At 34.5% G+C, this 27,992-nt stretch overlaps 1 protein-coding gene across 1 annotated transcript in view; it reads left to right on the top strand.

The window, feature by feature from the left end:
* The window catches only part of LOC141283398 (disabled homolog 1-like), a 130,716-nt gene that overhangs the window by 68,062 nt on the left and 34,662 nt on the right, over window positions 1-27,992 (top strand). The window contains exon 2 of the mRNA XM_073816683.1: window positions 4,289-4,488. Within this exon, the coding sequence (XP_073672784.1) occupies window positions 4,422-4,488 (67 nt within the window). The 5' untranslated portion in view covers window positions 4,289-4,421. The remainder of the gene's footprint in view (window positions 1-4,288; window positions 4,489-27,992) is intronic.

The raw sequence follows: 27,992 nt of genomic DNA, 5'->3' as shown, positions 1-27,992 counted from the left end.
AAGGCTTTACATTTCGGATGTAGGCTTGGAAGCGAGCGTCTAAATCGCATCCAAAATACTCCATATCAGTGCTGCAAGTAAATCTGATACTGCTGAATATCTTTAAAGGGACAGTTCCACCAAAAAAATTACAATTGCGTGATCATTTTCTCACCCTTATGATTTTCCAAACCTGTTTTACAAAAAGAAAGAAAAAAAGGAAAGGAAAACTCAGATATAAGGAAGAAAGCAAAATCTAAATGTGTGATTTTATTTTAAAATAATAACAAAAGTACAAGAAAGAAGGAAAGAAAGAAAGAACAATCAGAGAAGACAGGAACTAGACAAAAATACAAACTAAAAGTCCACAAAGCCAAACAAAAGCACAAGGAACGCTGAATACATTAAAGATATACTTGTATTGTTTTTATTAATATTTAAATAAAACTTCTTTAGATTTTATTTTTCTATTTAACTATTTTCTATTTTCATTTTATTGTGTTATTTTTGTATTTTTTTTTTATATTTGTAAATTTCAAATTTATTTATTTATTTTTTTGTTAATTTAAATTAGTTTTGTTTTAATTAATTATGTATTTTTTATATTCTTTATTTAATTTAATTATTTTAGTACTCTAAACAAATTGCCTTAGCAGCTAGCTGAAATAATTAAATATAATATTTACGTAGTTTTATTATATTATTTTATTATAATAGAATATGACTGTAGTTTTGTTTTGTTTTTTTAATAATTTTAGTCCAAGTTAAACAAAATTGAGAACTATTGTTATAGTTTAAAATAATGTAGTTTATTTTATTTTAGTATATTTATAGCTTTTATATAATTTAAAATAATAACATTTTTAAATAAAAGTTTTTAAATATATTCATATTATTATATTTCCATTCCTACTGCATAATTTTATTTATTTATTTATGAATTAAATTTAGCTTTCGTATTATTTTAAAATAATAGAATACTTATGTAGTTTTTATAAATTATTATTATTATTATTATTACTATTATATTCCCATTTCTAATGCATAATATTCAGTTTGTTTATTTACTTATACAAAACTCACAAATTATTCATTAATAATTTTATTAATATAAATTATTATAATATGTTATTATTATTATTATTATTATTATTATTAATAATAATAATAAAATTGGGAAATATTATTTAGAAAAAAAATTGTAGTATAAAATGTATACATTTCATGTCTCAAAATAATACAATACTTATGCAGTTTTTTTATTGTTATTATTATTATTATTATTATTATTATTATATTTAAATTCCTACTGCATAATGTTTATTTATGTATTAATACAAAATTTACAAATGAATAATTAAACAAATCAAATAATAATAATAATAATAATAATAATAATTATTATTATTATTATTATATTCCCATTTCTAATGCCCATTCCCATTATGTTTATTTATTTAAACAAAATTCACAAATTATTAATAAAACAATAATAATAATAATAATAATAATAACAATAATAATAATACAAATAATATAATTTTCAAATATTGTTATTGTTTATAAAATATAGTTTTATTTTATTTTAGTATAAAAATGTGTAGCTTTTATATTATTTTAAAATAATAGAATGCATTTTTATATATATAAGTATTTATTATTATTATTATTATTATTATTATTATTATTATTATTATATTCCGATTATTTATTTATTCATACAAAACTCACAAATTGTTAATTAAATGAATAAAAAAAATAAAATAAAAAAATAAAAATATATATATATATAATAATAATTGATTTTGTTTGTTGTTTGTTTGTAGATAGTATGGTGTGAGTCCATAGACTTACGTCCTACATTTAGGTTGTTCTGCTCCGTTATGTCTCAGAGGCATGGACTCATCCCAGTCGATGCATCTGGAGGTGTATCGATTTCTAAGTGATGCCATGTTGTTGGGCCGGCCTGCCTGAGCAGTTAGCACCGGTCCCTGCGGTCTCCTCTCGGTCTGATTGCCGTTGTGGGGCAGAGCGCGCTGAGGTGGAGCGGGTTTGATCTGCTGATGGCTCTGGCACCTGCAGTGATGCTACAGTGCCACTGAGGCCAATTAACACATGAAAGGTGCTTCCCACCATCCGACTGGCAGCGCCAGAGGAGCGAGCTGGTGAAGGAAGCGAAGGAGGCGATGGTGGAGGTGCGCAGGAAAAGAAGTTGGCACTGTTTGCTCATACGATGACAAGGTGAGAGGCGAAAGAGAAGCGAGAGAGAGCTGATGAAACAATTTAGTGCTTCCTCTTGCCTCTTTCCTGCTGCAGGGAAAGGAAACACTGTGAGAAAACAAGCCAAAACCTCCTTCTGAAAGAGCAATGTCACACTGTCAAACATTATTAACATCAACACTATTAACATTTACATGTTTTGCAAGGCTTTCAAAATAGATTTGGCCTTCTGAAATTGTGTATTTTAGTTTATTTTATGCTTTAATATGGTGTGTGTGTGTGTGTGTGTGTGTGTGTGTGTGTGTGTACCTGATATTCATCACGTTATGGATAGGAATACCAGTAGATTTTGACCTTGTGGGGACATTTCTCAGGTCCCCATGAAGAAACAGGCTTATAAATCATGCACAATGAGTTTTTTTGAGGAAGTAAAAGTGTGCACAATCTCCTGTGAGGGCTAGGTTTAGGTGTAGGGTAGGTGTAGGGCGATAGAAAGTAAGGTATGTACAGTATAAAAACCATTACGCCTATGGAATGTCCTCATAAAACATGTAAACCCAACGTGTGTGTGTGTGTGTGTGTGTGTGTGTGTGTGTGTGTGTGTGTGTGTGTGTGTGTGTATATATATATAATATTGCCTCTGTAAATATATTTATTTATTTATTTGTTTAGATTGTATTTTATTATTATTTAATTTTTTATATTTTATTCTTTTTTAATATTATATTTATAGCTTTCATATTATTTCAAAGTAATTAAACACTTATTTTTTAATATATTTGTAATTATTAATATTATTATTTGTATTATATTCCCATTGCTACTGCATAATGTTCTTTAGTTGTTGTTTATTTATTCGTTAAAAAAATCACAGATTATGAATTAATAATAATAATAATAATAATAATAATAATAATAATAATAATAATAATAATAATTTACTTTATTTTATATTTTATTTTATTTATTTATTTTATTTTTATAACATGGCATTTTGACCTTTTTTTTTTACCTTGACATTTTGAAGTTTTTGTTATTATTGTTATTATTATTATTATTATTATTATTATTATTATTATTATTATTACAATAATATATATTGTTGTTTTAGTACTTATTGTTAAACTAAACAAAAATGAGAAATATTGCCTTGGCAAATGCATTTAATTTATTTATTTATTAGATTGTATTTTTTATTTTTTTATTTTAGGATTATATTTGTAGCTTTTAATATTATTTCAAAATAATAGAATACTTATTTTAGATATATTATTATAATAAATACATTTTATTTATTTATTTATTTATTAGATTATATTTTATTATTATTTGTTATTTTTTAAATATTGTATATATTTTTATAACTTGGCATTTTGACCTTTGTCTTTCTTAACCTTTACATTTTGAAGTTTTTGTTATTTTTATTATTATTATTATTATTATTATTATTATTATTATTATTATTATTATTATTATTGTTGTTGTTGTTGTTGTTTTAGTACTTATTGTTAAACTAAACAAAAAATGTAAATTTTGCCTTGGCAAATAAATTTTATTTATCTATTTATTAGATTGTATTTTATTATTTTTTTATATTTTATATTTTATTTTAGTATTATATTTATATACTTGTATTTTTTTTCATTTTAGTTATTATAATTGTTATTGTTATTGTTGTTATTATTGTTATTATTATTATTATTATTATTATTATTATTATTATTATTATTATTATTATATTCCTACTGCACAATGTTGTTTTTTATTCATTTATACAGTTTATTTACATTATACGTGTATTTACATATTTACTGAACAAAAATAAATAAATAAATTAATTAATAATAATAATAATAATAATAATAATAATACACATAGAATAGACATAGAAAAACTTAAAACATAGAATAAAAATGTTTATAAAAACGTTCATAAAACTGCTGTATTTAAATCATTTTATGCATTTTATTTTATGTAATTAAGTTTTAATGGCATTTTTGTGTGCCATGTCATAAAACATCCCGATGTGGCTCCATGAGTTTTAAAAGGCTAAACGTATTCTAAATGTGTTCTATCTGTTCTCTTACAGCCCTTGCAGGGAGTGAATGAGATGCCGTGTCGAGGCTAGAGGCAGCGGTGGACTGTTCCCGAGTCAGTGGAAGCCCCTCTAGATGAGCCAATCACAGCCACCCAGCTGCACGGTAAAGGAATAAGGATTTAATATGTCAACAGAGGCCGAGCTCCAGCCTGCTGCCAGACCCAGCGTCAGAAAGGATTCCAAGAAGAGAGGTACGAGCCCTCATACGGACACATGAGTAAACAGACAAACACACACTCATGCCTGGGGGTTTGCTCAGTCTGCGGGGGTCAGCTTTAAAATCACAGGCATACTGTACACACACACAAACCCATACTGCCACAGGGCTAGAAGATAGAACTGAAGTCTTATTATTTACAACGTTTGGACAGAGCTGAATGAATTCATGTTTATGTTTCTCAGGTGTAAAATGTGGCGGGGGTTTTCCCCAGGAATTTTTGGTGAACAGATCTATTAGCTTGCTTGTGTACTGGATGAGTTGGAGTGTAATTTTAATATCATTGAGATGCTATTTTTTATTAATATTTTGAATGAGTTTTATTTTCATTTTCATCTTAATTTTAGTAAAAGTTTTAGTAATTTTGTTTTATTTGTTTTGCATTTTTTTTGTCTATATTTATGTAGTTTTTATTCACTTTTATTTTTATTTCACTTTTATATTCATTTTAATTTGAGTTATTTTTAAAGTTTTTGTAATTCTGTTGTATTTTTTTTAATATGTCTCTATAGTTTTTATTTTTTTTTAATTTCAGTTTTAGTTTAAGTTATTTTAGTACATCAAGATAAAAACTAAATACATTTGCAACTAGCTGAAACAAAATAGTTTTAGTTTCAGTTTTATATTCATTTTGCGATTTTTATCTTCATTTTGGCATTTTTATTTTGTTCATGTTTTTTTATATGTCTATGTATGTTTTTTTATATGTCTATGTATGTTTTTTTATTTATATATATATATATATATATATATATATATTTCAGTTTTAGTTTTAAGCAATTTTAGTACATTAGTACATACAAGGTAAACTAAATACAATTGCTGTAACTAAATAGTATTTTTTTTAAGTTTAGTTTAATTTTTATTTATTTTTATTTCAATTTTCTTTTTATTTTATCTTTAGTTAAAATTTTAGTAATTCTGTTGTTTGTCTATATAATTTGTATTCATTTTTTACGTTTCAGTTTATTTCATGTTTATTTTTATTTTAAGTTTATTTTATGTTTCAGTTTATTCATTTTTATTTATTTCATTTTATATATATTTTTTTATTTTAATTTCAGTTTCAGTTATTTTAGCACATCATGGTAAACTAAATAAAATAGAGAATTCTTATGACGAGCTGAAACCAAATAGTTTAGTATTTTTGCTGTTTAGTTTAGATTTTATCAATTTTTTTATTTTTATTTCAGTTTTATATTAATTTCAATTATAGTATTAGTATTTTTTGCATTTTTATTAGTTTTTAATTTTTTTGAATGTCTTTTAGTGCAAGGTAAACTAAATAAAATTGAGAATTCTTGCAACTAGCTGAAAAAAAAATATTTTTTTAGTTTAGTTTTTATTTATATTTATATTTATTTCATCTTTATATTCATTATAATTTTAGTTTTAGTTATTCTGTTGTTGTTGTTTTTTTTTGGAGGGGGGGCATTTTTTATTTTTTTTTATTCAGTTTTATTTTCAGTTATTTTAGAACATCAATGTAAAGTACATAAAATAGAGAACTGTTTGCAACTAGCTGAAACAAAATAATTTAGTAATATATATATATATATATATATATATATTGTGGCGAGGCGTCTGCCCGCCCCCCTAATTTTCATCACCACCCCGTCCCGTATTCGCCGCCCTTCTCCAGGCTCCCGACGGGAGTGGGTGTGTAGGGGAGAGGAGGGGCGTGTAATCGGCTCGGGCTGGCGGCGTGTGATGGGGACACCTGATGTAAATGAAGCCTCATCACCGCCGCTGTTTAAATCCCGAGCGCGCCTCTCCTCGGGAGACCGGTCTCTTTCCCCCGTGCATGCACGCTGGTGTCCTCGCGGGTCCAGGAGGGGGTGAAGAGGGAATCCCGCGCCACAAGAGTTTGGAGAGCCGCCGGACCCGCGGTCCGGTTGAGGCCGCCAGAAGCCGCCGCCCCAGCGCCGGACAGCTCGAGAGGGATGAGCCTGCCGGAGATGCCGCCGCCCTAGCACCCCGGCGCTAGTATGGAAAGCGCCCGCGGCCGCCGGACTCCGCCCCTCTCCTGGACCCTTCCCCTCTGAACACTACCGTTCCGTCACGCTGCCCCAGCACCCGAGGACACCAGACTCCCCTTTTATTTTGGACACTGTTTTACTTTATGGACTCACTTTCCCTTATTTTCTGTTTAATAAAAGCCTCTCCGAGGCCTGACGCCACACCCACTGTGTCTGTCGTTTGCCCCTCCCGCCACAGTGGTGGAGAATGCGGGCAAGGCGGGGCTTAGACAGCGCAGTGGGCAACACCTGATGACGTCATCCCCTCTCGCTCGCCAAAGCTCGTGAAGACCCGGACGGGGACGGAGAACTACGGAGACGGCCTCCCAGCCGCAAGAAGGGTAAGTGATGTTTCAGTTAGTCACTTATCCTGCGGTTGGTTGAGGCTGTCGACTAATACCGGTTTTTCTGTCCCTGTTCCGGTACGCGGCGAGAGGGAGCGTTGCCTTGGAGAGGAATCCCCGCCCACTCCGACCGCTGGAGCCTGGATGAGGAAGGTAGCACTCCTGCGTGGGCGGCGACCTTAGGACGGGGATGTCGCTTGGGGGGGGGAATGTGGCGAGGCGTCTGCCCGCCCCCCTAATTTTCATCACCACCCCGTCCCGTATTCGCCGCCCTTCTCCAGGCTCCCGACGGGAGTGGGTGTGTAGGGGAGAGGAGGGGCGTGTAATCGGCTCGGGCTGGCGGCGTGTGATGGGGACACCTGATGTAAATGAAGCCTCATCACCGCCGCTGTTTAAATCCCGAGCGCGCCTCTCCTCGGGAGACCGGTCTCTTTCCCCCGTGCATGCACGCTGGTGTCCTCGCGGGTCCAGGAGGGGGTGAAGAGGGAATCCCGCGCCACAAGAGTTTGGAGAGCCGCCGGACCCGCGGTCCGGTTGAGGCCGCCAGAAGCCGCCGCCCCAGCGCCGGACAGCTCGAGAGGGATGAGCCTGCCGGAGATGCCGCCGCCCTAGCACCCCGGCGCTAGTATGGAAAGCGCCCGCGGCCGCCGGACTCCGCCCCTCTCCTGGACCCTTCCCCTCTGAACACTACCGTTCCGTCACGCTGCCCCAGCACCCGAGGACACCAGACTCCCCTTTTATTTTGGACACTGTTTTACTTTATGGACTCACTTTCCCTTATTTTCTGTTTAATAAAAGCCTCTCCGAGGCCTGACGCCACACCCACTGTGTCTGTCGTTTGCCCCTCCCGCCACAATATATATATATATATATATATATTAGTTTAATATTTAGTTTTAGTTAACTATGATACCTCTGGTGTCTAATCTATTGTACAATATTATATTTTTTTTAACTAGGGACTGTTCTGTTTCAACTGTTCCATAAAAGTTAAAGACAGTAAGATAATTCCCTATTTATTGGTGTTCTATATGCATATGTCTTTATGTGCACACTGCCTCATATTTTATGCTCATAGGCTGATCATTTACCACATTTTTCCTGTCAGCACCCTCATCTTTGCTGTGGTTCACACTCCTAACGGGAACTCAGACAGATGTTTCGTGTGGGACCAGTGCCAAGGGGCCTGTCGGTCATTGTATGGCACAGCACAGAGGGGACAGACTGTTGCCTCTCTTGTTATAATGAGTCTTGTTGCACTGCCCTCTTGTGATGCACCACCTGTTCCTTAGTGGCCACACAATGGCGTTTTGTGCCAGCCTATGAGCCCATGAGACCGTAGCGGCACAGCTGAGGGGCGTAGTGACACCAGATGTCCCGTAGAGCTAGGAAATGGAGATCAAACGACAAGAGCTGTCTCTGGGTCTGACTTCTACATATCATTATATGACTAAGAACAAGTCTGTAAACTTTATAGAGTTGTACTTCATACTGTTTGTTTACGTCCCTAGCAAATATTGTACAAGTTTTATGATACATGTTTAAACCAGATGTGACCTTGCATTCAGAAACAACTAGATGGAACTAGTTTTTCTAAAGAAACTTTTTCCAACCAGAAGGTAAAGTTACGGCGGGAGTCCGCGTATTTCTTACCTCCCCTGAGCCCATTGAGTTTTAACAGACCCCCTAAAGCGTGCAGTGAGTTTGGTGGGGGGTAATTGAGAATGAATGGAGGAAATGCCTCCATGCCTCCATCGCGATATGATTGGATAGGACTGGTTATGATCGGCTTTAATTGGTTCATGCGATAAATCCCACCTCTTGCGTTCTACGATCGCAGATCAGTCTGAATGAACAATATAATGGTGCTAATGGAAAGACTCATTTAAAAAAGTAAGTAATCAACTCACACACTAGATATAACCACTATGTTGTGTCCAAAAAAGACTTAAAATGGCATGAAAACATGATCTGTGTAAGTTTTTAGTGAGTAATCAGCTTGGAATTTAAAGTAAATATCTGTTTCTGTGACCAATATTTACTGAGCTTTGATTAAAAAAATTAAAAAATAGTTAAAAGTTCACTATTAAAAAGAATAGCTGAACAACAAGTGAAATAGAATTATATATTAAACCACTAAAAGTCATATAAAACTCCTAGAATAACCAGAAGTGTCAGTCATATGCTCACAGAAAGAATAAATGAGCAACTTAATGTCTGTATTGTATAATTGTTGTGTAATTTCTTGTATAACTTTTAGTGTGGGATCATTGTAGTTATAAATATCACTGATACAGAAATATTACACTTAAGGACAGTCAACTGGAGGATCATCTGATTCCTCCCACCTTTCAAATGCTTTAAATTGTCTTTGGTTTTTCAACAACTGTGATGTTTTAAGGAGAAGTTCACTTCAGGATGTCTTTCTTTCTTCAGTCATAAAGAAATTATGTTTTTTGAGGAAAACATTTCAGGATTTCTCTCCATATAGTGAACTTATATGGTGCCCATGAGTTTGAACATCCAAAATGCAGTTTAAATGCAGCTTCAAAGAGCTCTAAATGATCCTAGATGAGGAAGAAGGGTCTTATCTAGCAAAACGATCGGTTATTTAAAAAAAAAAAAATTGACAATTTATATATTTTTTAACCTAGTTTTGTCTAGCTCTGCTTGAACTCTGTGTATTCTGGTTCAAGACGGTTAGGGTATGTCAAAAAACATCTCATTAAAAATCTACATCGCTTTTTATCTTATTCTTTTCACATTGACTTTGTAAACACTGGGCTGGTACTTTGTAGGATGATTTTGAAGTTAGAGGAGAAAATGAGATGGAAGTTTTTCGACATACCCTAATTGTCTTGAACGCAGAGCTAGATAAGACGACCATTTGAGGTTAAAATGTATATAACTTGTCCATTTTTTTAGAAAATACCCGATTGTTTCACTAGATAAGAGCCTTCTTACTTGGCTATGATTGTTTAGAGCCCTTTGAAGCTGCGTTTAAACTGCATTTTGGAAGTTCTCGCAAGGCACCATAGAAGTCCACTATATGGAGAGAAATGCTGAAATGTTTTCCTCAAAAGGCATAATTTCTATACGACTGAAGAAAGAAAGACATGATATAATTTTTAGTTTTGGGGTTTTCTGAGCGCACACATCTGAAGCACGCGCACAGTTCTCTTTCCAAGTTCTCTTTTGTGTCTTAATGCACTTAAATGGTCAAATACACACAAGTTTATGTTAAAAACACACATGAGTTACAAAAACAGTTGGTTATGTCTGTGAAATCATGTGTTTTAAATCATATCAGTTTGAACTTCTGTTGTTAGGTTTTCTGAGCGCACACATCTGAAGCACGTGCACAGTTCTCTTTCTAAGTTCTCTTTAGTGTCTTAATGCGCTTAAACTGTCAAATGCACACAAGTTTATGTTAAAAACACATATGAGTTCTGTGTATTCTGGTTCAAGACAGTTAGGGTATGTCAAAAAACATCTCATTCAAAATCTACATCGCTTTTTATCTTCAGCGGCATTGTAGGACGATTTTGAAGTTAGAGGAGAAAATGAGATGGAAGTTTTTCAACATACCCTAATTGTCTTGAACCGGAATACACGCAGAGCTAGACAAGACATGAGGTTAAAATATATATAAATTGTAAATTTTTTTAGAAAATAACCAATTGTTTCACTAGATAAGAGCCTTCTTACTTGGCTGTGATTGTTTAGAGCCCTTTGAAGCTGCGTTTAAACTGCATTTTGGAAGTTTAATCTCACAGGCCCCATAGAAGTCCACTATATGGAGAGAAATGCTGAAATGTTTCTATACAACTGAAGAAAGAAAGACATGAACGTCTTGTAAATTATCTGTACATTTTTGTTCTGGAAGTAAACTTCTCTTTCAATGGTCAAAATAAATTTACGAAACAACAGTGAAGCCCAGATCATTAACCTTTCTTTTCTTATCCTATAGCAAACCAAAACAGATGCGATTATGTCCCTGAGGAGGCACATGCACACAAATATGCTTCTGTCAATTGCATTGCCTTGAATATTTAAGCACTAAATAGTGCTTATTCTCAACCAGTCAACAGTAACAAACAACATCCACCTGTCTCTTCACCATATTCATAACAAGCCTGACCTGCATCTCTGTTCCCTATGGAATGGATGTAATTGCACCTGCTGTCTTTTCCCCTATAAACCATTTGAGCGCGACAAACTATCACCAATCCGTCTGTTTATGACCACAAAACACCACTAATCTGTTGCTAATGACAATGACCTTACACCCCTGTGGGAACCGGTTTAATATAACCTACAGCATGTGGTTAATGACAGCTTTCTCCTTATTCAAAATAATGGTCTGTAGCCTATCTCCTATGATCTGCTCTATCCATACTGTGCATGCCTTACCCAGAATGCAACAGTGGAGAATGTAGCCTATTACTACAAGATAAGTGAACATTTCTATTTTTAAATGTTTTTAAATGGTGAATGTTTTAACATACACTACCAGTCAAAAGTTTTTGCATGGTAAGATTTTTAGGGAAAATACCCCTTTTAATAGACAAATCAAAAAAAAAAAAAAAAAACTTTCTATATGTTAGTTGTTAATGTCAAAGAAAAAGAAAATTTCAACCAATGAAACATTCAGCATTTTACCGCAAATTAATTTCATACAGCCAAATTAGACAAAAGCAGACATACTAATATGAAATCAAATTTCAATTTTGTACAGCTTTTTTCAGACTGTGCTGGGTCTTCAATTGATGTCCAGAGTAAAATGTGGTTTGTAAAGAACAATCAGTTGAAAAGCAAAGCTTTAGACCGTAAAGACCACCCACCATCATAGTCATCAGGACACTAAAGATGAAGTCTCGGCATTAACATTGGCGTAATGACATTGGTACACACACACACTGAGGTTTTAAACATGCCGCTAAATTAATTGAGGAATAATGAACCAGGGTTTTATGTGCAGCTGGATCCCACAGGTCTAGAGAGGGAGAGCATAATAAGAAGGAACGAGAATACACACACACACACACACACCCTAATAACTTACGTTTACTCTCTCTCTCTCTCTCTCTTTGTGTTCACACACACACGCACGTGTGAGAGTAAGTGCTCTTGGGGCAAGGTGTAATGAATATGAATGTCATTAGGGCACATTAGAACACCGCAACTAATAAATAAAGCATTCACTGCGGTGTTGATGAGCTCATCTCAGCTGCATTACCCCCTTTCTCTCCCAATCCCTCCCCTTCGTATTTTTTCTAATTAATAACGCAAATAGGAGTGAATTAAGCCCTTTACTTAACCTCAGCTATTGAGGAAGTGACAAGTGGCTATTGTGAATTTTATGTGTGTGTGTGTGTGTGTGTGTGTGTGTGTGTGTGTGTGTGTGTGTGTGTGTGTGTGTACCTGGTATTCATCACGTTGTGGGGACCAAATGTCCCCACAAGGATAGGAATACCAGTAGATTTTGACCTTGTGGGGACATTTCTCAGGTCCCCATGAGGAAACAGGCTTATAAATCATGCACAATGAGTTTTTTTGATGAAGTAAAAGTTTGCACAATCTCCTGTGAGGGCTAGGTTTAGGTGTAGGATAGGTGTAGGGCCATAGAAAGTACGGTTTGTACAGTATAAAAACCATTACGCCTATGGAATGTCCCCATAAAACATGTAAACCCAACATGTGTGTGTGTGTGTGTGTGTGTGTGTGTGTGTGTGTGTGTGTGTGTGTGTGTGTGTGTGTGTGTGTGTGTGTGTGTCATGTCACTGGAAAGAGTACAGTAAAAATCACTACATAAAATATTCTGTATAGGATTATACTGTGAAATCGAAACAGGCTAGGTCATTTTCTGCTTTAAAGGAGACCTATTATGCTCCTTTTTACAATATTCAATATAAGTCTCAGGTGTCCCCAGAATGTGTCTGTGAAGTTAAACCATATCAATGTGAACTTCTGTTTTGGGGTTTTCTGAGCGCACACATTTGAAGCACACACACAGTTCTCTTTCTAACTTCTCTTTGGTGTCTTAATGCGCTTAAACTGTCAAATACTAACACGTTTATGTTAAAAACACACAGGTTACAAAAACAGTTTTGTCTGTGAAATCATGTGTTTTAAACCATATCAGTTTGAACATCTGTTTTTAGGTTTTCTGAGCGCACACATCTAAAGCACGAGCAAAGTTCTCTTTCTAAGTTCTCTTTCGTGTCTTAATGCGCTTAAACGGTCAACTACACACAAGTTTATGTTAAAAACACACGTGAGTTACAAAACAGTCGTTTATGCCTGTGAAGCTTAACAGCTGGAAAAGAAATTACATGTTTATACTAAATCTATGTGGCCACAGCATAATATACAGTAAATAAATCAATTAATTCACTGCTTTCTTGTCTCCTCTGAGGCTGGAACTCTAAAGTGTTCTGTGCTCGTCTGTGCAGCCAAAGACAAAACAGTTATATTAAGTGCTATAATCGAACCCCTTTTCAATTATAGAACTTAAAGGAAAAGTTCACTTCCAGAACAAAAATATACAGATAATTTACTTACCCCCTTGTCATCCAAGATGGCCATGTCTTTCTTTTTTCAGTCTTTTTTTTTTTTTTTTTTTTTTGAGGAAAACATTTCAGGATTTCTCTTCATATTCTCTTTTGTAATACAAGTACTTATAAGTACCATAAAAAATGAAAGGAAAAAAGCTAAAAATGGTGTAAAAAAAAAAAGAGCAAAAGGGAGCTTCCATAATGTGATGATTGCTGTTATTGTGTTCATGATCTTGTCAGGATTGAAGCTCTTTGAGTGTATGAAAGCAAACTGCAATTTCACATACATGCCTGTAAGGACCCTGCCTCCATAATAAGACGCAACATTGTTATCAAGAATGGAGGGCGGTATGTTTTCTCCATTGTATTTTTAGAGAAGTTGTCAGATTCACATTGCACCTCCTGTCAAACAAAAGCTTTAGTGGTAGACATACATGTAAGAGCAGGAGTATTAAATATATAGTGTATGGAGTGTGTCAGTGAGTGTTGTGGTATTGTTTGATAGAGATACCGTAATCAACAGAACTGGATGCTTAATTGATTTGGTTTCTGAATTGTGCTGTGTTTTCTTGGACTGGTCTTTTGTTGAAGATGTGGCTCACTGTCAGAGTTGACATGCAGGGGTTTATTAAGCTCTGAGACTGATCATTAAGCTGTCCAGATCTCTGTCTCTCTTCCATATTAACATCTCTCATTCCATCTTTCCATCCGGGATTCCTTTTTTGCCACAAATCAGTGACTGGCAGCTTTAGATAGAGGCTCATTGCCAATGGGAGGGTGATGGCAACAGCATTTCATCAAACATATGGACTAAGAATAAACATGGAAAGGCTTTTTAAATTGTCAGGAATAGAACTGGAATGAAACCGAAGCCAGCTGCTTCTCTGTACTCATTGGCTCAATGCATGTGACTGGTGATATATTATCTCCATTCAGAATTTAGTTGAAAAACCCTTTTAAATTCCAATTCAAATCCTGATAATATTATTATAGAATATTATTATTAAATATTGTTATAGTTTCTATTTAAATATTGTAAAATGTAATTTATTCATGTGATGCAAAGCTGAATTTTCAGAATCATTATTCTATTATTCAGTGTCACATGATACTTAAGAAATATGCAGATTTGCCTAAGAAACATCTATTATTATTATTATCAATGTTAAACACAATTGTTTAGCTTTATTTGAAATGCTTTATTTGAAATATAAACATTTAGTTTAGTTTAATTTAATGTGATTTAAGGGCACTTTAAAGAAATTGAATGCATCCTTTCTGAAATAAATATTGAATGTAAAGTCTTATAGGCTCTCAGATTTTATTTTATTTATTTATTTATTTATTGATTCATTTTTATTTATATATATTTTTTAATTCGTTGTTTCCTAAAATAGCTCAAAAATAGTGTGAAACATTTGTTTGAAATCCATTTTTATTTTATTTTTCTAAAATAGCTCTAGAAAATATTTTTGGAAACTTACTGTATTTAATATTTTTTATTTATTTTTCTATACATTTTCTGGAGTAATGACTAAATAAAAATCATATTGTCCCCAAATGAAGCATATCCTATATATAAAAAACCCTATTTTATTTTATTTGATTTTATTTGATTTTTATTAGGTAACTCACTGTGTTTCTATTCATTTTCTGGAGAAATAATTTAATAATAAATAAAATTCTTACTTTTAAATATTGAATGTAAAAGTCTTTTGGGCTCTCAGAAATGTGCCTAAAAAGTAAAAACAGTTTGAAAACCTGTTTTATTTTATTTTATTATTTCTTTTTAGGTAATAATTTTTTCAAGCAATAATTTAATAATAAATAAAAGTCTTACTGACCCCAAATGGAGCATATTATTCCATTTAAATTTTACTTGCTTATAATCAAATATAAATTACATATAATTACATATAAAGAAATACATAAAATTCTCTCTCTTTTTTGTCATTTTAAGTATTGAATATAAAGTCCTTATTATTTTAATGGCCTGAAAAATCTCTTCTGGTCTGTGGATTTGATTCCAGTCCCTCCTTTAGTATAGGTTTTGTCACCAATTTTATCATTCATCAGGTTAAAAAAAATATAGTGATTTGAGTGATTTTGAGTTTCATTAAAAAAAGTCAGAATTTATGGCTTCCCCTTTAAAAAGTTGACTGTCTGTGTCATTCTGAGATCTATACTTTCTTTTCCCAGTTGTAATATCATCAGATATGGTTAAAAATATGATTCGTTAAACAGAAAGTGTGAGGAGAGAAGTGAAGTTCTGACAGGTCTCAGGAGGGGAGCATATGGCGTGTGGTGATTAAGACGATGAGGAGAGATTTGGGGCCTTTTGTCACGGTGACACAGATGAAGATCTAGACCCAAATAAAGATCTTATATTAGTAATTCATACAGATACTCTGTGATATGCTTCAGAGACAGACATCCCTGAGCCTAAGGGCAAAGAGGAAGACACCAGGCTGATGAAACGCTAATGAAATATTATGTCAAGTTGTCTGTGACCTAGGTGAAGTTTGCAGTCCTTCACAAATTTAGCAAGTTTTCCGTTTTAATTTGTGAATTACCATAGCGGTCCTGCTTAGGCCTCATGCCGAGTGACAGGGGCGCAAAAAGTGGGCGTAATTAACTAGGATCATGCTGGGTTTTCATCCTAATGTGAATTTTTAATTCACACTTAGTAAAACATGATTGGAAAAGGTCGATAGGCGAAGCTGTGTTTTGATTATTTCGTCTGGTGTTTACACTCTGTATGGACTATGAATGAACAAGGAGATGACAGCTTTTTTACAATTAATATAAATGCTATATTAACACAATGCAATTGTCTGCCAGCACCTCCAAGAGCTAATGGCTCTCAGCCCTCATTATATGAGTTACTGCAGATATTCAGCTGCGTCTCCTGATAGCATTTAGTAACATGTATAATTGCTACAGTATGGCAAATACAACTCTACCCAAAGCAAGGAGGTCATTCAACTCAAGATAACATGCCTAATGTAGCAGAAGAAAAGGAAGCGTGCAATACTTAGTAGTCGAGTTCTCAAAAATGTGCTAAAAAATGTGAAGCATTAGTTTGAAATATCTCAGGTTACGCATGTAACCATGGTATGGTTGCCTGAGAAGTGAATGTGACACTGCGTCCTCTACCAATTGCTGTGAGGGCGCAGTTCCCCTCAAAAGGGAACATCTCAGGTTACATACTTAAAAGTTTGGGTTTCTTAGGTGACCCTGTTTTTATTTTTCTATTATCCTTCAGAGAGCCTTTTTTAACCTCAAAGCATCTATTTTTTTTCCTATCAATAAATGGGCACTATCAAGGTCTCTTTTTGCCCTGTTGTGTCTCTCCAATTATTTGCATTTTTACTGTTATTCTGCTGTGTCTTCTGGCAGCACTTAATATGTATAATTGCTACAGTATGGCAAATAAAACTCTACCCAAAGCAAGAAGGTCATTCAACTCAAGAAAACATGTTTACCGTAGCAAATAAAAAGAAAGCGTGCAATAATGTACTTTCTGTGTAGTTAAGTTCTCAGAAATGTGCCAAAAAATGTGAAACATTAGATTGAAACGTCCCAGGTTATGCATGTAACCATGGTATGGTTCCCTGAGAAGTGAACGAGATAAAGCATCCTCTACCAATCACTGTGAGACTGCGGTTACCCTCGAAAGGGAACATCTCAGGTTACGTACTTAAAAGTTTGGATTTCTTAGGTGACCCTGTTTTTATTTTTCTCAAAGCATCAATTTTTTTTCCTATCAATAAATGGACACTATCAAGGTCTCTTTTTGCCCTGTTGTGTCTCTCCAATTATGTGCATTTTTGCTGTTATTCTGCTGTGTCTTCTAGCAGCACTTATGTGTAATTGCTACAGTATGGCAAATATAACTCTACCCAAAGCAAGAAGGTCATTCAACTCAAGAAAACATGCTTACTTTAGCAAATGAAAAGGAAATGTGCAATACTTCACATTCTTTGTAGTGGTTTTCCCTTACTAATAAACAGCCTCTGCAGAGGTCACGTTTTGCCATTTTATTTTATATTTAAGTTAATTTAATTTAATTTAATTTAATTTTAAAATAAAGTTTATATAAACAAAGTTTGGATTTCTTAGATATCTCACTGTATTTAATGTTCTTTAATTATCCTTCAGAGTGCTGTTGTCACCTCAAAGCATCTGATTTGTTTTCCTCCACTAAACGGCCGCTGCCGAGGTCACTTTTTGCCCTGTTTATGTCTCTCCAATCAAAATGCCATTTCATTTATGTGCCGTCAACATTCTGATTACTCTCAGCCCCGAGGAAGCACAGGAGACAGTTTAATTCTGTAATGTTTTATGTCTTATTTCATAACCTTGATATTTGTTTTGATTGCCCGAGATCGTCTTGAACGACCCCTTTCGAATCAATATACATAGAATTTAAAGGCACAGCAGAAATGTCCAGAACGCCTAAAAATAACAACAGCGCTACACTTGTTAAGTGTCACTTCCTCATTCTCTCTTCTAACCTTTGCACAACCTTTGAGCACTAATGTGTAACTATTCGCCGCATTTCAATGAGACCTTTGGCAGTGTGGCTGTATAACTCATTTGATGACACAGAAACATTCTTATATTTTCAAGTGACAATATTTCCCTCAGAGGCAGAGGAATCAGACAGCGTGGGGATTCTCATGCCCCATTCGCTTTCACCCTCAGGTTTCTCTCTCTCTCGCCGTCTCTCCTTCACTGCTGTAATTAAGTGAAAATTTATGTGCGATTTTTCCGTCTGACGATCAGGAATAATCACTGCATATTACAACACAGCCTGCTGAGATGGGTAAGCAAACAGTGCGCGACAGAAAGACTGTGTGTTTGTGTGTCTTTTAATCTGAGCAATTGTTGCATTAGACTGCAGTTATGCGTTTAGGAAATACAATTAATATTTGTTTTATTTATTTGGGCTAGTATATGTGTTTAATATTGATCATGCCAAGCAAAAAGATTTTAGACTCATTATTACATGCTCAATTTGCCATCTCTCAGACTACAAACCCCATGATGAGCAGTTTACTTTCCTTTGTTGATGCATTTCCTGTTGAAACAGCAAGCTGAAGGGCTTGTGGCTTTTTTAGAATAGATAATAGGTTATATTTGCTAGTTGTTGAGGGGTGGGGCCTGCTCATTTTACAGGGCAAGAGATTGGACAAAAATCTATGTGGTTCAGTATGACTCATCAGTATTTTTGGCCTGTTTTGTAGGAAGAGAAGGGCTTTAATGCAATGGCTTATAGTTGCCTTTGGATAGATATACATAGATTATATAATTTTTGGACATATTAGAGTCAAATGTTTTTACAGAAGAAATTTTGGGTTTCTTATTTTGTCACTCCGTAATCCAGAAAATATTTAGAACAGGCAAAAAAATATATATTTTTTTACAGCTTTTTGGGAAATAAAATGTTGTATAAAATCAAGCAAATTATATATGATGATGATGATGATGATGATGATGATCCCTCTGTAAAAACCTTCAGGATATAGACAAGAATAAAAATGTAAAGTTTGGTGTGTGTAAGTGTTACTCAAGTGGAGATTTATGGCTCAATGTAGGAGAAAAAAATCATTTTGAGAAAATGGCCTTAAAAATATGTATTGTAATTGAAATCTGTTGACACAAATAGATAAAGTGCTATAAAAGAAACACTTAACAGTGTCTTTTGGATGTTTTCTGTCCACTTGTCTGAAAAAAACACTTTATAAAAAACCAAAAAGCCCAAAACCTCAAACTTGACAAGTGCATGAAAAAAAGTGTTTTTGCCTGCATTGTTTCCCCCTTAAAAATAAAGGTGCTTCACAATGCCATAGAAGAACCTTTTTTGTCTAAATGGTTCCTTAAAGAACCTTTAACCATAACTTCAGATTATAAAAAGGTAAGAAAGAGAAGGTTCTTTAAAGAACCTTTGACTGAATGGTTCTTTGTGGAACCAAAAATGGTTCTTCTAGATAGATAGATAGATAGATAGATAGATGGATAGAGAAGCTCACTGCATGACAGATGGAGGCACTGGTGCGGCCACTTGCTCTTAAAATACTCCGTCATTTTTGGTCATACAGATAAAAGTAATATATCTTTTGAATCTAAGTTTATTTATGTGCATTAAGAAAAACAACGAAATGTTGCACTTTTGTAAAATAATGACAACAAACAGTATTCGCTTTCTGCCGTCTCGGTCTCTGTAAACTTTAGCGCAAAATGTCGCAACTCTGTGTATACTTGCCTTACAGACATGAAAAAATATATCTATAGAGAGTGAAATGTCTACCTTTAAATAAACCAATTCAAATAGAAAGCAAATATTCTCAGATTTCTGTATGAAACATGCATACAGGTGCATCACTGCTGTGGAGATGACAAGTCAGTGTCGCTGGCTTCATCTCTTAAGCTGAAAACAAACCCTAGTTCATCAATAAATTGTTAAAACATTAATGCAGCTTCCTTGCTGTTTTCCCTGACACATTCATAATTATTATATTTGCCAATGCACTGTGGCAAGCTTACGTTGCGTGTGCTGATAGACTAATAGTTGACTAATGCTTAAAATGGACTACTAGTCGACCAGAAAAATGTTTAGTCGAGGACAGCCCTAATAATAATACATTTATCAGAATTTTAGAATATGTAGGGTAGAATTGTCATGACCTTTTCTTAGACTTTACTGAGAGTGTTTTGTGGCAAGTGTTTCAGATCGGAAGCTCCATTCATCAGAAGGAAATCCATGAAAGTCCTGTCTCTGAGCCGGCGGCATATCACAGTGACACTGTGTCTCTGATGAACTAAAGCTTTACGCTTTATGTCTGGCTAATTCATCAGTCTGAATCTCCAGTTTGAGGAGAATGACTGAATCCCTTGGCGATTTACTGAACCTCGTGGTTCGTTCTCACCGAGAAGCTGCTGCGGATGGGTTTTACTGATAAGATCTCTATCGATTGACCAGTGAGCTGCTTTTAGTGTATGGAGTTTGTAAGATACCGAATGAATGTTGAAGGGGACATTGTGGTTGTTTGGAGAGCAGCGATTACTGGATGAAAATACGGCTTGTGTTATGTTTGAGTGGATGAGTGCTGCAACACGAATCTGGCGGAAGATAACCTGGAACTGGCTAGAATATGTCCAAAATCTAGGTCACTCACCCTCTCACACACACACACACACACACACACACACACACACACACACACGCTAAACCCTGAAGCTGTCCATGACCTGAGGCGAGATGTCTTCTGGGTATTTGTTCATAATCACACAGAGACAGAGTGTCAGAAACAAGAAGATAGTATGTTCACTATCTAGAAAGCATGTTTGGGCATCACACATGCTCCTAAAATAAAGACTATTACAATAAGACTTTGTCTTAAGTCCAAATTCTATGGCAGTATTGCATTAGCAACAAGCTCAGCCAAGAAAAAAAAAACACATTGGAAAAACATGTCTGATCGACATTTCTGCAAAATGATATTACGTTGTTTCACTTTCAAAATGAAATGAAAAGAGTGCATTCACTTTCATTTGAAACAGATAAAGGTGAATCTGGCAATGTTTTATGTTGGCTGTTGTTTGTTTGTATCATGGCATTTCAGAAGTTAACTGTCCAGTGGCACAAAAAGTCAATGTTCTGTCATGTTTAGAAATAATTTACCACCTAAACTAAACTCTAAACCTACCTGATAGTGTTAAAGAATTAGTTCACTTCCAGAATAAAAATTTCCTGATTTTTCCTGAATTTACTCACCCCCATGTCATGTTCATGTCTTTCTTTCTTCAGTTTAAAAGAAATGAAGGTTTTTGAAGAAAACATTCTAGCAAATGTGACACATTCACTTTAAGCAACCATGCCATTTTAACTTGCTTCTACAACTTTCTTGACTCGCGTTTACCTGAGTACCAGGTGCACTATCAAGCAAGTTTACTATGTTAAGTGGTAACTCCAGTAAGTTTTTTTTTGTATAGGCACATATTTGAAGTTTTTTGGAGTTTCGCTAAAATGTAGAAGCATCAATGAGCTGATGTTGCTTGGCATTTACTTTCATTCAGTACTCGACAATCTTGATTAAAGTAGTTCAGTCTGATTTGAAAAATGAAAAATGAAAAATGTAATTAAAATGTGCTAGTTTACACAATATTTCTGTGTGCAGAAAATTGAGCGCAACTAGACGCAACCAAACTACAATCTTAAAAATAAAGGTGCTTCACAATGCCATAGAAGAACCTTTTTTTTGTCTAAATGGTTCCATAAAGAACCTTTAACATCTGAAGGACCTGTTTCACAAAAGGTTCTTTGTGGGGAAAGGTTTTTCAGATTATAAAAAGGTAATAAAGAGATGGTTCTTTGTTGAACCAAAAATGATTCTTCCATGGCATCGCTGTAAAGAACCTTTTAAAGCACCTTTATTTTTAAGTGTTGAGGTATTTCGTATTGCATGGAGAAATACTTTCTCCTAAAGAAACCTATAAAAAACTGCTGGATCTGATTACTTTTCATCTCTTTTAAAAGAAAACAAACACAACAACATATATTTATTCATTACAGTTGCTAAACTAATAAGAAAAAGAACATTGACATTTCCTAACAGCACATGAGTAATGACTTTATGAACTACTTTACTTTCAAGATCAAAACTTTGGCATCCGATAGACCCCCCTGAGTAACAATTCCACTCATTCTCTGCTATAGGTGAGGACAAATTCTATCTAAACCAAATCATCTAAAACAACAACATGTATGTTAGACCCTATACTATAAGCTGCTAAAAGATGTGCTTCCAGAAGTCATAGTTCCTCTTCTGAATATTATTATTTCGTCATTGTCATTAGGATATGTCGCAAAAACCTTCAAACTGGCTGTTATATAAGCCCCTCATTAAAAAAAAAACACAACTTGACCCTAAAGAATTTGTTAATTACAGACTAATCTTGAATCTTCCTCTTCTGTCAAAGATATTAGAAAAGGTAATATCCTCACTATGTTCCTTCTTAGAGAAAAATGGTATCTGTGGGGATTTCCAGTCAGGATTTAAACTTTAGAGTTTCAGATGACCTGCTTTTATCAAAAATTACTAAGTATTAAACATTAAGGTTAACATTGTTAGCTTAGTGGCATGCCAACGCCATGCCTTAAAAGCCAACTGCTTATGTAGACAGTGAGAAGGCAAATACAATTAAGATGTGTGTCTTTTTCTCACTGTAGGCATATCCTTTCTGATTTGTGGTACAGAATGTAGCTTCACCCCAGAGATGCTGTTATTCCAAACCTGTTAAAATTCAGCTCGTATCGCTTTTATACACTTGTGTGTTCATTTGATTCTTTTATAAAGCGAGATGGAAAGGCCATGGGAGGACACACAGTCGAAGAACGAGCCAGATCAAAAGTGCATATCTAAGCATGCGTATACTGTATATCCTCAGAAAGAGCTTGACATATACTGCTGCTAGATACATCTGAACACAGAACATAAAGAATGCCTAAATAGCAATATCCATCCATATCCACCCACTACCTCGAAGAGTGCAGCAGGTGAATGTGTCATATAAACAGAAGAAAAAAAAAACCTTTGGCTTTCTTCAGCTTTCTTCATGAATGTATCCTTCAACCTGCAGCTACAACTTTTAATTTATTTATTCTGATTCTGACTTGGTAACATGTTGCCATGGATACATTGAATGGTTGGTCAGAACACACATTCAGGAGATCGCCTCACTTTGGCAAAATTTTGCCTGTATTTTATTTTAATCCATCTATCCGTCTCAAATGCAAACTCTCAGTATTGGCACCCATTATATGAATAATCCATTCATTGTTTTAGTTTTACTCAAACTCTTACAGTATTCATTAATATTTTGAATTAGCTTTTATTTGTATATGTTCTCTTTAGTTTAATTTTAATTTAGGCTTAAGACACTTTACAGGTATGTTCTTTTTTTTCTAATTGCATATAATTAATTTTTAATTTAGTTTTAATGTTAGTAACTGTAGTACTTAAACTTATGTTTCAGTCACTTTTTATGTTATTTTATTTCAGCTGTATTTCAATCACTGAAAATGTTTTTTATATTTTTGTTAAATGTAATCTTTTGCATTTTTAAAATTTCAGAATATCACATTTTTGTACTCTAGTTGTGATGTTGTTAAAATGTAAAATTAATTTTTAACATTTATATTAGCAAATTTTTCATTTTTAAATGGCCAAAACATGAACTTATTGGTTTATCAGTATCAACCAGAATATTGATATAAATTTTTATTGTTGTTATTATTAGCAGTAATTATTCAGTCAATTACATGACATGGCTAGTCATGCGATCTCAAAATAGTGGTGTGAATAAGGGGGTAACCACTACATATTGATTAAAAGACATTTTTTATATATCATATGATATCTTCATCGCATGTTAATGTACATAATTTCAATTACATTTCTCAGAGGACACACTTTAATTTGTAAGTAAATTACTGAGTTTGCCTATAAGTGCAAGTTTCAGAGGTAATTTTAATTTGGAATAGGGCTATCAGTAATAATTACTTTCGTAATCGAGATTAATCGATTATTCTGACGATTAATCGAGTAATTTGATAATATTTTTTTGTTTCATTTTAAATAAAATAGACCTAATCGAACAATATATATATATATATTATATATATAGCAATGAGGCAGTAATAATTCAAATAAATTATCAAAAGCAAGTAATCATGTGGTTTTATTGAACAAAACTGTTATAATACATAATGTTTTAAAAACAATAGAACTAATGTGCATTATGCATTATAACAAATGATTGCAGAGGGTGCCAATGGCCTAACGAACAATTATTTTGCACTTTACTTCATGATTTAATCCTTGTTTAGTATTGACTAAACAACAATTCATTCAAATGTCCAAATAATCTTTAATATTATATTATAACTTTAATATTTAATATTTTATTTTGAAATTGCGATGAACAGTTAGCATATTGAGAAAGATATTGATGTATTCTCCTGTGTTTGCTTAGGTTTATAAATAATATACCTTACAAATCTGATGAAAGGGCCCATGTTTCGTTCCCAGCTGAACGTCACAATAAACCCAAACTCACAACAATATGCAGAGATGGAGTTTAAGACGCTCCACACATATAAATGGAAACAGTTGTGTGGAGCAGCATTTACTGTGAACTGAGCCGCTCTGACACATATATATGTAAATAAATAAAGTGCATATATTAAACCTGCATATATTTATTTAATTGAATCATAGCGTTTGTGAATTCACAGTAGCATTATGCTTTATTATGATTTAAGAAAGATACTGACACATTCTCCTGTGTTTGCATAGGTTTATAAATGATTTACCTTACAAATCTGATGAAATGGCCCTCGTTTTGTTCCCAGATGAACGTCACAATAAACCCAAACTCACAACAATATGCAGAGATGGAGTTTGAGACGCTCCACACATGTAAATGATAACAGTTTGTGTGGAGCAGCATTTACTGTGAACGGAGCCGCTCTGACACATATATATGTAAATAAATAAAGTGCATATATTAAACCTGCATATATTTATTTAATTGAATCATAGCGTTTGTGAATTCACAGTAGCATTATGCTTTATTATGATTTAAGAAAGATACTGACACATTCTCCTGTGTTTGCATAGGTTTATAAATGATTTACCTTACAAATCTGATGAAATGGCCCACGTTTTGTTCCCAGATGAACGTCACAATAAACCCAACCTCACAACAATATGCAAAGATGGAGTTTGAGACGCTCCACACATGTAAATGATAACAGTTTGTGTGGAGCAGCATTTACTGTGAACGGAGCCGCTCTGACACATATATATGTAAATAAATAAAGTGCATATATTAAACCTGCATATATTTATTTAATTGAATCATAGCGTTTGTGAATTCACAGTAGCATTATGCTTTATTATGATTTAAGAAAGATACTGACACATTCTCCTGTGTTTGCATAGGTTTATAAATGATTTACCTTACAAATCTGATGAAATGGCCCTCGTTTTGTTCCCAGATGAACGTCACAATAAACCCAAACTCACAACAATATGCAGAGATGGAGTTTGAGACGCTCCACACATGTAAATGATAACAGTTTGTGTGGAGCAGCATTTACTGTGAACGGAGCCGCTCTGAGATGCATGTACGTTAATAAATAAAGTGCATATATTAAACCTGCATATATGTATTTAATTGAATGGTAGTGTTTGTGAATTCACTATAGCATTATGCTTTATTATGATTTAACATTTGGAAACAATTTGGAAAACAGTCTAGTAATGTGTTTCACTGATTCTTTCATTGATATTTTGCCGGTTACTTAATACGGGCAAACTGCAGTCAAAGATTTTTTTTTAAATCGAGTACTCGAATTGAATCAAAAAATGGTGACAGGCCTAACTTGGAATGAACTTTGACTAATGTCCACATTTTAGTTATTTTAGGCATAAAACACGTTTAGAAATCAGTATTGATATAACGCATAGAGTTGCATGTTGCCAACTCTGATTGTACAGCTTCTAGATCAGGCATCATTCAGTGCCTCTGACTGCTGTCATTTTCGAACCCATTCAACTCTCTGACAAATTAAACAAAACCGCCGCTGCTCATAATGAAATGATTCAGCTTTCCTCTCTGTATTCTCTCATTAGCCCCGGTCTCTGATATGTTTTAATAAACTTCACTGTCATTTACAAACCTGTCTGGCTGGTACATTCACGTCTGTGTTTGTGTGTCTATATGTGTGCCCCTGTGGACATGCTTGATGCAGCTGTGTGTGTGTGTGTGTGTGTGTGTGTGTGTGTGTGTGTGTGTGTGTAATGCATTTATTTGGTGGCAGCCTAATCAGATAGCAGTAATTGTGTTTACCCTGCTAAGGGAACATGTGCGCAGTAATTGGTGCCTTGATTAGATCCGCCATGGCTGTGAGACTGCTATGCAATCTCCTATTAAAAACACTTTGCATTCGAAATAGGAGGAGCAGGCTGTGGCTACACACGTTTGGTGTTCAGTAACTTTGCCTGCCCAGTCATACTGACGTAGCAGACTTCAGGTGAGGTGGCATATTAAAGTGAACAGACTGTACTTCTATCTCTGACAGCCTCCTGCCACAATTTAAAGGGATAGTTCACCCAAAATTAAAATGCTGTCATTAATCGCTCACAGTCATGCCATTCCAAACCCATAAAACCTTTGTTCATCTTCAGAACACAAATTAAGACCCTGCATAGACAGCAATGCAAGACATTCAAGGCAGTTAGTAAGGACATTGTTAAAACAGTCCATGTGACATCAGTGGATTAACCTTAATTTGATATATTTTTTAAGTTTCCACGTGTTACTAAATTACATTTCTGGGTGTTATACATCACATGTGTGGTGTCAAGAAGATTTGGAGGAAGTCTGTGCAGAATATGAGGGATCTTTCTGCCTCACGCTATGGGTTCTGCTCCACTCTATTTGTGAAACTAATTGCCTTGTAATTAAAATGATGCTGAGATGTGAAGAATAAGTCTGCTCATGTTTATCTCTTCTCTACTCTACGCTTCTAAATCTTCCTCTCTCTCACTCTCTGGTTTGTCTTTCTCCTTCTGGGTTCTGAGGGACAGTTGATGTAGAAGGGTAAAGATATCAGCCCAGTGAGTGAGTAAGTGTGTGTGTGTGTGTGTGTGTGTGTGTGTGATGCAGCAGCAGCAGCAGTTGGCTGTGAGTGTAATTAAATGTGAAGGTGGAAGAGAGAGGAGTGAATTGCAGATTCATTTATCTTCTGCCAGTCAGACAGATACGGCGAGTGCATGTGAGGATGGCTGGCAGTTAGTCGTGCAGCGCTGGACTGGAATTTGAGTGATGGAGTTTGCTGATTGAACTTCAGAGGGGGGTAAGAGAGGAGGAGCAGCATGGGTATAGCGTAGTGTTGAAATCTCTCTCTCTCTCTCTCTCTCTTTCTCTCTCTCTCTCGTTTCTGCACATGTTGGACACAGTTGGCAGCAGATACATTATCTTCATTCTCACTTCAGCCATGTGTTTGTGTGCCAGTTCAGAGCCAACAAGACCAGCATGAGTTAGTACTTGTCTGGTGCTGGTCTAGACAACATTTTTACTGGTCCCAGCACATTTTTCTTAGCAATGTAACCTCATGTTTTTGTTTTTTATCTGTTCACCTTATTCTTCAATACAGAAGTAAGCCTGTGGGCGAGACTTCCGGTTCATTATTCCCTATCGGGAAGTAACGAGAAGAATAACAAACGTGCAGTAAACAGTAAAACTGTGTGCATTACAAACCAGTGTGCTCATAATTAAGATAATAAATTGAAATAATATGTTAAGACACACCAGTTTGCAATATCAAGCAGCAAAACAAGCTATTTTGTACATTTAAAAATGGCTTGGCGCAGATGAGACCGGAAGCCAGATCCATAAAATCTACAAATGGCTGTACCCACTCTTACAGGAAGAAAAAGTTGGATTTAAGCTGTTTAAGGCATTTAAACACATATGAAAAAAATA

The sequence above is a fragment of the Garra rufa genome, chromosome 13, assembly GCF_049309525.1.
Source record: "Garra rufa chromosome 13, GarRuf1.0, whole genome shotgun sequence".
In the NCBI taxonomy this organism is placed as follows: domain Eukaryota; kingdom Metazoa; phylum Chordata; class Actinopteri; order Cypriniformes; family Cyprinidae; genus Garra; species Garra rufa.
Note: the sequence above shows the minus strand (reverse complement) of the source record. Positions and strands in the feature narration are given on the sequence as shown.